The sequence below is a fragment of the Fukomys damarensis genome, unplaced genomic scaffold (genome assembly GCF_012274545.1).
Source record: "Fukomys damarensis isolate Sample0158 unplaced genomic scaffold, DMR_v1.0_HiC HiC_scaffold_25, whole genome shotgun sequence".
Taxonomy (NCBI): domain Eukaryota; kingdom Metazoa; phylum Chordata; class Mammalia; order Rodentia; family Bathyergidae; genus Fukomys; species Fukomys damarensis.
Genome location: NW_022900937.1, coordinates 25,120,864 through 25,132,937, shown reverse-complemented (window position 1 = coordinate 25,132,937; position 12,074 = coordinate 25,120,864). Strand labels below are relative to the sequence as shown.

The 12,074-nt window shown below is 39.8% G+C and overlaps 1 protein-coding gene across 1 annotated transcript in view; it reads left to right on the top strand.

The window, feature by feature from the left end:
* Positions 1-158: 158 nt before the first annotated feature.
* Rcn2 (reticulocalbin 2) overlaps positions 159-12,074 on the top strand; it is a gene marked incomplete at its 5' end in the record, with an annotated part of 14,565 nt that continues 2,649 nt past the window's right edge. The window contains 4 exons of the mRNA XM_033756066.1: positions 159-294; positions 3,032-3,228; positions 9,018-9,131; positions 11,676-11,772. Of these exons, the coding sequence (XP_033611957.1) occupies positions 159-294; positions 3,032-3,228; positions 9,018-9,131; positions 11,676-11,772 (544 nt within the window). The remainder of the gene's footprint in view (positions 295-3,031; positions 3,229-9,017; positions 9,132-11,675; positions 11,773-12,074) is intronic.

Below are 12,074 nucleotides of genomic sequence, written 5' to 3'. Positions count from 1 at the left end.
CCGGGCCTGCGGAGTCCAGAGACCAGCAGGGCCCGGGCCGGATCCCCCCCACCCAGGGCAGGGCCACGGGGGGAGCAGGCGTGGGTCACCCCGAGATCCTCAGCCAGAGAGGCCCACTCATCTCAGTCCCCACCATTGTGCCCCGCTGCTGCTAACGCTTGGTCCTCTTGTGTGTCCCTCCCCCAAAGGAAGACGTCGATGAGTACGTTAAACTTGACCACGAAGAGCAGCAGAAAAGATTGCGATCCATCATAAAGAAAATTGACTCGGACTCCGATGGCTTTCTCACTGAAAGTAAGGACAGCCCACAAGACCAGTAAGGGCGAGATGTCTTTGTATGAGACAGAGGAACACGGAAGCAGGGGTATTGGTTGTATGTGTGTTCCACACTTAGAGGTGCGGTGACAGTAAGTTTTATGGAAGGTAGATAGGTGACCAAGTACAACAACTCCATCTCCAGAGGTACATAAACGGAGATGTGCAGGCCTTACCTGGAGACTTTCTCTTTCTTCCTCCCATCACAGCAATATTCATTTTAGAAACAGGCCTCAAAGCCTTCTTAAGACATTGAAGGACTTATTGTTGCTTTGACATACACTTCATTAGAATTTTCAAAATTGTCTTTTTAAACAAAGACCTGCTGCATGTGAATTATGTTTATTACAACAGTATAACAAAATGTGGGGCTGTTAGGGGCATTAGAATCATCTTGTCCACCTCTTTGTAGAAACTGAAGTCTGAAAGAGTAAGTGCCTTTTTAAAATCCATACACAGCAAAGCTAGGACTAGATCTCAGATATATCAGTTTTTAATATCTACTCTTAGTTCAGCTTTCAGTGTCCTCAGTTTACAAAAATAAAAACCCCGAGTGCTTTTCTGTAAGTTTACCAGTCAGAAAGGAAATTCACAGACTAGTAAAACAATATTGTAAATAAATTTCCCTGCAATTTTATCATTGTTAATTCAAGTGCTGAACCATGTCAGCATTCCAAGTTGATCTTAAGAAAAATTTAGGTTATTACTGGGACTGTAAGTTAGCTTTTTGACTATAACTCATTTCAGTGTTGCTCAGTATCCAAGGAATGATGTGTTGGAGAGAGAACTGCAAAACTGGTGAGTGTGGATGTGTTGTCAGTGATGCCTTCAAGAATATTAGTGTTTTGTTCCTTCTTCTTAAAGCAAACAAAACCTCTGAACTCTCATTCAAATTAAGAATAGCTCTGTGTTTAGTTACAAATACAAACCAAGTTGATTTGGATGACTGAGTCGTACTTGTCAGAGCCTAGATGTGTCCAAATATTTAGTAGCAGTAAACTTTTTTAAAACTCAGAAGGAATTTAGCCCAATCTTCATTCTACAAAATAAAAAAATAAATGTTTGAGAAGGCAGACTCTCTCGATATGGCAAGTTGGCAAAGCTGAAAAGTGAAGCATATTTCTGATCCCTGTTTCATTCTATTTTCTGTGCCGCAATAATCTCTTTAAACAGGAAGACAGACTTGTGCTGCCTAAGGAAACCTGCATTCTAGAAGAGGACCTTTAAGATAATTTTGCTAATTTGCATGTTGAGGGCTAGTAATTGTTGTGAAAAGTAGAGGTTGTTAAGCCAGGCACACTGACACCTGCCTATGGTCCCAGCTATTTGGCAGGCTGAGGCAGGAGGATCACTTGAACCCAGGAGTTTGAGACCAGCCTGCTTAAGATTTCATCTCTAAACCAAAAAAATGTAGAGGTTCTTAAGAGGGAGCAAAACTCAGTCAAAAGCATTAGGCTTTGAAGCCAAACATAGGTTTGAATCTGAACTCTTCCACTTAGCTGTGAGGTCTTGTTTCTGAACCTCTGATTCTTCAACTGTGAAATAAGTACAGGCAGGACCTGATATATAGTAGTTGTTCAATACATTGTTGCATAAGTTATTTTTCTGGCTTAATTCAAAATTTGAAAATATTTTTGCATTTCTATTCACCTGACCTCTCCTAAACCAGTAAGAGAACTGCCAATCTTAAGACAGACAGCTGTTGCAATAAGGGTATAGATCGTGGCTGTCATCCATAACTTTGTCAGGATTTCCACCACATGTTTTATGATGTGTTGAAAAGGACTATACACCGGTCATGGTGGCGCACGCTTGTAATCCCAGCACTTGGGAGGCTGAGGCAGGAGGATTGCTGTGAATTCAAGACCAGCCTGGGCTACATAGTGAGTTCCAGGTCAACTACATAGTGAGACCCTGTCTAAAAAAACCCCCCAAAAATAAAAAAATAAAAAGATTATACTATTACTAGTGTTTGTCCAAGTTCAGAAAGTTGGGTACTTTTGCACAGTTTGGGTCATGTCTATTTACCATCTATTATTTCCTTTATATATTTTTACTCAATTCATATGAAAAAAAATTTTTTGGAAACAGGGTCTCACCATGTTTTTCAAGGTGGTGGTCTTGAGCTCACTATGTAGTCCATGGTGATCTCACACTTTCAGCGATCCTCCTGCCTCAGCCTCCTAAGTTCTGGGATTATAGGCATGTACCACAATGCCTGGCACATAAAATTTATTTTAAATGAAAATGTTATCTTCCTTTCATAAATGGAAAGATTTTCAATACATATTAAAATAAATAGGTAGTTATTCAAATACTATACTTCCTGAGAAATCTGTACTTACAAAGGTTATCTGCCCTTTTTTTTAAGATAATATATTTAAAAAGTAAAGTGCTCTTTTGGTCAGTTGGTAATTCAGTGAATATTTAGAGTTAGGCACTTTCTAGGCATTTAATATACCTGTGAAAAAACAGACCCGAACTGTGTTTTTGGTGCTCATATTCTGTTCAGATTACATATAACAATGTTCCTATATTCCGCAGAGCTCTTTCCACCCCTATTACTGTAATACTATTAGACTGGTTCTTGGTATTTCCAAACATTGAAGTTTTTTCCTGCCTCCCTCCCTGTGTTCCTTTCAGATGGTTTAGAAACCATCACTGTAAGTATCAGAACCATTGTCAACATTCGTTGTGTTCTGGGAAACCCTCATAGGTGAGCTCAGCCAGTGGATTCAGATGTCTTTTAAACATTATGCCATGCAAGAAGCAAAACAGCAGTTTGTTGAATATGACAAAAACAACGATGGTACGGTGACCTGGGATGAGTACAACATTCAAATGTACGACCGCGTGATCGACTTTGATGAGAATACAGCTCTGGATGATGCAGAAGAGGAGTCGTTCCGGCAGGTGAGTTCATGTGCCAGTTGTTGCTTGATGACATCTGTTGCTTTTCCTCCCTGACTGAAGGAGCACAGAGGCCCAAGGGCAGCAGGGATTGCTTTGTTCTCCCAGAAGTCAGCTGTGTCACTTGGGCGCTCATCCCGATGGCCTCCTTTCTAGCCAGGTTTTCTCAGCTGTGTCACTTATTTGGCCCCATTTCCAGAGCCTCTTTCTTAAATGTATTTTGAGTATGTATCTCAGTATTTTATTTTTAACATCACTGAACACTTTTAGGTCTTATTTACGAAGAAGGCTATCCTGGTCCATTTCCATTTTAATATAGCTTTATATAAAATAACCACTTATAAAAAATGTTTCATTGTGGTAAAATGCAGATAATAAATTTACCGTTTTAAACATTTTTAAGTGTACAGTTCAGTACTGTTAAGAACATTCACCTTGTTCTGCCACCAATCTCAAACTCTTTTCATCTTGCAAGATTGAATTCTGCTCATTATACCCATTCAACAGTAACTCCCCGTTCCCAGCCCCAACCCTGCCTGGCCAACCACATCCTACTTTCTCTCAGTTTGACTGCTCCAGAGAGCCTTATCCATTGTGGTATTTGCTTCTGTTGCTGGCTTATCACACTCCGTGTGATGTCCTCAAGATCCATCTATGTTAAGGCGCAAGTCAGAATTTCTTGCCTCAGAAGGTCACGTATTCTGTAAAGGCCAAGTACCCTTCTGTTGTGTATGTATATGTCATTTTTGTTTACTCATTCATTAGCGAGCAGATGCTTAAGTAGTTTCAACCTTTCATCTCTCGTGAATTGTGCTACATTGGTCCTGGTGCACACATCTTTGTTTTAGATCCTGATTTCAATTCTTTTGGATACCCCTGAAACAGGGCTGTTGAATCATTTCTATTTTCAATTTTTGGGTGGATCTTAATGCAGTTTTCCATAGTGCAATACTATTTAAAATAACTCCTTTTTGAAGATTCATTATTACTATAAGTTCTATTATATTTTATTTTATAATTTGTTGTAATAATAGGCTTCTTAACCAGGAAGACCAATTTTTTTGTTGTTGTTTTCTTTGAGACAAGGTCTCACTATATAATTGATACTGACCTGAAACTCGCTCTGTAGCCCAAGCTGGTCTTGAACTCACAGCAAGCCTCCTGCCTCAGCCTCCCGAGTGCTGGGATCACAGGCATGTGCCACCATGCCCAGCAGGAAGACAATTTTTATCTAGGAACCAGTAGTAACTTTTTTAGGATATGTGCTGCCAAAACAAGCACACTCGTAGTAACTTTTTAAGACTTTTAGAAAGTCTATTAAACCAAAAGTATATCCATACAAGTAACTATGAGCTTGAGAAATAGCTATATCAAAGGTAATTTTAAAGGATTTTTTTAAAGGTAGTTTATATGTATGTGGAAAAGAATAAAAACAAAACCAAACAACTTATTGCAAACTGTCTATCTCAAGACATCTGCCGAGGTTCTGGGAAAACATTTTTGCTTCTTGTTTCTTGTCTCATTGGAGTATGTACCTTTTCATTTTATTGTGGCCCTATCATTTAGTTGTGCATGCTGTTTATGTTAGGATTATATTGGCCACTTGAACTCTGTAAATCACCACTAACTCCATGTTGTTGTTAGCCTGCTAATGATTGCTCATAGACCACCCGTAGGCCACTGGGACATAGATTAGGGCCAGTTTGCCTGAGCTAGTCTGCCTGGCTTCACAGCCAGGCCTTGGATGAGTTACTCCCTGTTCCTGAGCTTCCTCATCTCTGAAGATGGGAAGGATAATATTATGGAGATTGAGTTATAAATAGTAGCAGTTGGACCAGTAAGTACAGTAGCTCTATTTTTATTTGAAAGGTTATTCTGAAAGAAAGAATATACCATTCACATAAGTCTATGTCAACTTGTAAAAATCTTTAGGCATTTATTAACTATATCAGCTTTAGACTTAGATTAGTTAGGATTTATGAAGAATTTAAGGTTTTAAAGAAGAAAATGTGAATCAGTCTTTCACTGCTGGGTAGTGCTAAAGAGAAAACAAATAATGATAGTGAGTTTGGGCTTCAAATATCTAATAGTTTTTTTCCTTTCCAAGAGGATTAACTTTAACAGCATCACTAGAGTTCTGGGACTCTTCTAAAACTAAACCATGGTATGATATTATAAGTTCCCTGCTAGGGAACAACAGAGATTCCAAATCTTACTAGAATTAAACTCTAATCATCATCATCATCAAAATCATCACTATTGCTATTCCGGAGACTTAATGCTATTCCACCAAGATGTGTGTAGCCAGGCAAGCCGATGCATGCAGATAATCGCAGCTCTTCAGGAGGCTTAAGCAGGAGGATTGTAAGTTCCAGGCCAGCCTCAGCAACTTAGTGGGACCCAGTTTCGGAATTTAAAAAGACTGGGATGACCATCACTGGAGGAGGGCTTGCCTAGCATGCCTGAAACTCTGGGTTCAATTTCAAGTACCATAAAAAAAAGTATATATTTTTGTTTTCTTAGAGAAGATAATGAATGATGGTGTTGACATTAAAAGCTTACTTTGAAGATACTTTACTCATTAATATAAACTATTTATTATTTTAAAATCCAAAAGATGCCCGTTTCTAAACCAGGCATGGTGGTACACACCTGTAATACCAGAATTCCAGGAGCCTGAGGCAGGAGGACTGCAAGTTTGAGCCCAGCCCAGGCAAAGTAGCAATTTAGGCTCTGTCTCAAAATTTTAAAAAGAATTAGAGATGTAGCTCAGTGTGAAGGCTCTGGGTTCAATCCCCAGTACCAAAAGAGAGAGAGAGAGAGAGAGAGAGGGGTCTCTTCTAATGCTACATTCTCCACCTGGTACTCAGTACATATTGTTGATAAGACTACCTTTTAAGAATGAGTCAGGTGTGGTGGTACACACTTATGAACCCAGCACTCAGGAGGATGAGGATCGCTGCAAGTTCAAGGCCAGCGTGGGCTGCACAGTGAGTTTAAGGCCATCTTGAACTACATAGCAAGACCCTGTTTAAAAAAAAAAAAGTTGGATAGATCTAGTAACGAGTACTTTTCAGTGGGAATCCCATTGGTTATTAGACAGCTCAGGAATAAGCCTCTATCTTTATGAAATTCTAGTCATACCTTTCTTAGAACTTGTTACTACATAACCTCCTAAAAATTGACATGTGTTGTAGAGGTGAACTCAGAAACAGTGTGTTATTCTTCACATTAAAAAAGGATGAAGTGGGCTGGGGATTTAGCTCAGTGGTTCCACTGCTTGCTTTGCAAGCACAAGGTACTGAGTTCAATTCCTGGTACCAAAAAAAGATAAGGATGAAGAATGTATCAGTCCCAAAGTTACAACCAACGTTATCATGATGTTTCTGTTTGCAGACAATTATGTTCACAAATAAAAGCATTTGGCACAGTTTTGCTTCTGTTCGGAAACTGTGCATCAGGTAACAAACACGACCATGGCCATCCTCCCCACATAAACACAAACGCAGTCATCTTCCCTAAAATCGTAAAACAAGTTTATAAACCAAGGCATCACTGTAACTGGATGTCTGAAAAAAATAAAATTTTCTGTATGGAAATCTGTTAAAAAAGCTAACACCAAGCTGGGCACCATGCATTACTCTCAGCCCTCAGGAGGCTGAGGCAGGAAGATCATTGGAGCCCAGGTGTTGGAAACCAGCCTGGGCAACAGAGACCCTGTGTTACAAACAAACCAAAATGAACTTGATACCTGAATTTTATCTTATTTTTTAATTATTCCTTATAGAGAATATGGACAACTTATAGTCATGGCCCTTGCAGGCTGTGAAATGTCTAAGAAGTATTTCTCTACAATATGATGAGGAATCATAGGTTAGCACTTTGAAGCAGGATAAAATTTGAGGCCAAATTGGCAGAAGCTCAGTTACTCTAACTTCTAAAGTCAGCTGCTGACTGTGCACAGAGAAGCAACATTTATTTAAAATCTATTCTCAACACATGGCTGGCCAGAATTTGTAAAACCTCTGTTTTTGTGTTACAGGATCACAGATTATATATTTCCTCATGTAAAATCATTCGTCTACCAAAAGGTGGCAGTTTTGTTCCTCACAATTTTGTTATACTGTAAAAATAAATGATTACAGTAGTTCCTTTTTATTGCTGTATGCAGCACTTTTACCCTCTACTACAGTACATGGTTTTTACACAGAGAAACAGCATAGATTTTGTGAAACTTTTGTTACTGTTTTTTTTTTTTTTATTTGCCACCTAGAAAAAAATTTCTTCCTTTGTTTTGCCTTTTTAAATGTAAGATGAGGGGATCTTAAATTGTATTCATATGGTTGTAAAATGTGACTCCGAAAATACTGGGGTTTTTTGGTTTGTTTGTTTGTTTTTTTTCTTTTGGTACCAGGGATTAAACTCAGGACTTGGCACTTGTAAGGCCGGCAGTGGAACCACTGAGCTGATCCCCGGCCCTGCTTTCCTTTTTTTTTTGGTTATTGCTCTTAATTTCAGCTTGTTGAAAGAGACCCCTCTCCCCATAGACAAATAAGGTCAAACTTAGCTCACTCTGCTTGAACTTGGACCTGTCTGCTCCAGACTGAAGTGTTCTTTCATCAGGCATTCTCAGCACTTGGTGTTTCGAGTACGGACTTATTGAGGAATTTGGTGGACAGACTCCACAGAGTACCTCAGATTCTTGTCTGTCTGCTTTTCCCCACGTTAAGCCTGAGCACAAAATTTAAATTATTTTCCCTTGTTATTTGAATTTATGAAATTAATTAAAAAGCAGCTATTTGGAAACAATTTTTTTCTTTTTTGGAATAACTGGATGAATATAACTGGCTTATGGAGTCTAGATGTTTTAAAAGATAAATTATTTGGGAGAAGAGATGAGCTCCCCACTAGGTATCAGTAGCTGTAAAGAACTAGTATTCAGGTACATAACAGTTGCCTAATTGTTATTCCAGAAAACTGAAAAGAACTTTTCTATTTAATAGTGGAACCTATAAATAAGCTGGCAGGGTACAGTGGTTCATGCCTATAATCCCACACTTGGGAGGTTGAAGCAGGAAGATTGAGAGTTTGAGGCCAGCCTGTGCAATTTAGTCTCAAAAAAAGAAAAAATTTAGCCTATTTCAAAAAGAAGAAAGAAAAAATTTCTTGTCCCCAATATCTGCTGAATCATTTACTTCTTGAGTATGCTTTAGAAAAAAGGAAAATGGAGAAAAACAGAATAAAGGACCTATTTATTTAACCCTTACATGGTCTTAAATTTATTGCCTTTGTGGCATACAAAAAAGTATTGCGGTTATTAGAGATAATATGATAGAACAGGGCGGATCCAAATTTGATATATTTTAGCTGCATTTCTGATTTTCATCAAATCAGTCATGGTTTTTCTATCAGTAATAGTAATAAATGACATTTTAGAATACTTACTATTTCAGGTTTACTAACTACATGATGGAGATTCTTGTGCCAAGTGCCTGTTTTTAACCCCGTTTCGTGGTGAGAATCCAGAGAAGTTCAGCAGTTTGCTCAAGTCCCACAGCCAGGGAGTGGCATGGCTGGGGTTTAGGGTCCAGGTCTGTCTGAATGTAGAGTTTATTTCTCTGTTGGCCTCTAAAGTAGTTTATTTGCCTAATCCACCTCTGAGGGATGAGTAAATATAAATAAATAACATATGAGAATGTATTTCAAATTTCATATAGTCTGTATTTTTCAAAGTACTTTGAGTGATGTGGTGCTGATGAGATTTCTAAATATGTTCTTTTTTTTTTTTTAAGCTTCATTTAAAGGACAAGAAGAGATTTGAGAAAGCGAACCAGGATGCAGGTCCTGGCTTAGACCTTGGAGAATTTATTGCTTTTGAGCACCCTGAAGAAGTTGATTATATGATGGTAAGGAAGAAGAATGTTGAGGAAACTACTTGAGTGACTCAAATTTTAAAACCTGTTTACAAGGTCATTAAAATGAATTTTAAAACAGTCAGAGTTTTAAGAGACAGGAAGATCTAAAATGATCCCAAATTCTTCCCATAGAATATTCAAAGGGTGAGAAGCCTTTTTGGGTGGTGGTCAGTTTGCTTATGGGGAGGCAGAGGTAAAGCATTGGGTTTGTTTACATCTTGTTTTTGTTTTTGTTTTAAATCTTGTTCTTTGTTTTAAATCTGCTGAGCAGCAGTCTTCCTCTGGCTGTTTTCTGGGACGTAGCTGTACTACCGTCAGAGCTTTCCTTAGCCTTTCACCATTTTCAGACTTTACTAGAACTTTCATGTAGATGACAACCTCACCTGTGAAAAGTTTGAGGCTGGAAAACTCACATTTGGGTCCCTTTTCATAGGGTGATTGGAGAATTCAGCTGCTAGTGACTTGGTGTTTCTTCTTCCTTTAGCACAGAGAAACAGTGGGCTGGGTGAAACTTGGCTCGGAAGCCCTTGCCTGACGTGTGTGAGCCCTGGGTCCCATCCAGGACCAGGCTGCAACTCCACAAAAGCAGAAGTCCTAGCTCTTTAGAACATCTCTTGAGATCTAGGTTTAACTCAAACGTGGATTGAGTCCCTAATGTATCTTAGCAAGCTTCTTGAAAATAGAAGCCCACAGATTGTGGAGCAAAGAGAGATATAACAAATAGTTTTATGAAAGGACTGGGCGTGTACACTGAGCTCTGTTGTGGCATCAGCCCACAGCTACCTGGCTGGCTTCCCTGGCCGCCTTCAGGGAAGGAAGATGGGGCTTTTTGTGGAATGGTTCCTGGCGAGGATATGCTGCCTTGCATAACAACTCGGCAGAGACATTTTCCTCCATAGCTCAGTGGCACGACACTGCCTTTCGTACCCTTCCCTTGCCATTAAAGCGAAGCCGTTCATTTCCTACTTGGCACAAAATACATGACCTAGTTTAGGAACAGTGTGGGGCATAATTTAAGTGCCAGAATGAAGTTGGGGTGAGCAAGTTGAGTCCTGAGGAGGCAGCTGAGGATGTGGATTTGGAGTTTGGAGGATATGAACAGCCGGCTGATTTGGGGAACAACATCAAGGGCTGTGAAATAGACACACTGTGACATGGTCCTGGAGTGTGAGGTGGCTTGGAGGAACAAGATCTGAGCAGCTCTTTAGGAAAGCTCTGACAGGAGTGTTGATCGACTAAATAAGTGTTAAGAATCAGAGATGATCCTGAAGTTTCCAGCTTGGGTGCAGTGGTGATAAAGATGGTACAGAATGGGGTGTGTAAGGCAAGGGGCTCCCTGGTTGTGCTTCTAACGCTGTGCTGCAGAGGTGGCAGTACTGAGGCGTGCGACCATAACATGGGGTCCCATTCAGAGCTGCCTCATTAATTCCTGTTTGCCTTGATTGCTGTGAATCCTCCTTCACGAAGGGTATGTTTGATGTAGGAAGAGGCAAGGGTGCAAGATCAACTAAGTGATTCTGCCTTAGATTAAAAGTTAAAATTTAATTTGAAAGATACTTTCACTCATGTAGTCCCAGAAATTCTTTTGACCATGGCAGCATTGCTGAAGTAAGTCTTTTGCCTCCCAGGATTACTCAGATGAAAGAATAATCATTTTGATCATTGGCTCTTGACTTGGGTTGGATCCTAGACTCACGTAAGAATTTGATGGAAACTAGTCTGGCCCAGAAAAATTGTGTGCTTACAATTTTATGAGTCTCAGATTCTTCCTGTAAAGCTAATTCTTGGGTCCCTAGGTTAAGACTCCTGACTTCTGTCTGTAAATTCTGTAATATTCCTTTTTTTTGTTTTTGTTTTTGAGACAGGGTCTCACTAGTAGCCAGCCTCTAACAGTGATTCTCCCACCTCAGCCATGTAGCTGAGGGTGGGTTTGGGAGAACAGCAAGCAGGGAAGTTGAGGTTTTATGGGAGGATGGTGCATTTCAGATCTGAAACAAAGGAAGTTCTGTGCAGAGAGAAAGTATGGTTCTTTCCAGGAAATTGGAGGGTTGGAGTTAGAGAAGAAAGCGTGCTGAGATGGCATTGTTGGGAGGAAGGGCACTGTGCAGGGAACACGAGCCTGTGCTCGGTGCTGAGGCTGCTTAGTGCAAGTGGGGTTCTTCGCAGTGTCTGGAGAGAAAGGATGTTGGATATAAAGCTACTTAGTAGCTGGGCGTGGTAGTGCACACCAATAATCCCAGCACTCTGGAGGGTGAGGCAAGATCACTGCGCACCCTCAGCTACATGGTGAGTTTTAAGACCATCCTGAACTGCATAGTGAGACCCTATCTTTTAAAAACCCAAAATAAATAAATAAATAAAAGCTACTCAGTGCTTGGGTTTTATTCTTGCTTCTAAATTCGATTGTTTAAAAGATCATCTTGAAAATGTGATCAGCCAAAGTAATGACTCCTGCGGTTTTATACCATGATTGATTCAGGTGGTGGTGGGATTGAAACTTCATGATTAATTTTTTAAAAATGAACTTGCTTATAGGAATTTGTCATTCAAGAGGCTTTAGAAGAACACGACAAAGATGGCGATGGATTTGTTAGTTTAGAAGAATTTCTTGGCGATTACAGGCGGGATCCAAGTAAGTCACCAGGGGCAGGGTGGAAGGAGAGGGGAGAAATGGAATTAAAGAAGAAATTGGAAAACAGCCTTCCTCGTTGAGAGCTGCGTTCAACAGAGAACATGGAACAAGAGGAGCTGTGCCTGGTTTCTCCTTGTTGTGCCGTTAACTGTGATACGAGTTCAGCAGGGATTTATAGCTTCTCAGGGATGCCGTCTTGCCCATTTTTACTTCCATTTCTAGATGCAGACATTTTCCTTTTCCAACAAATGTAGCATTGTTGTCAGAGCAAAAGAGAAAGTAGAAGTGCTTTTTTTTTTTTT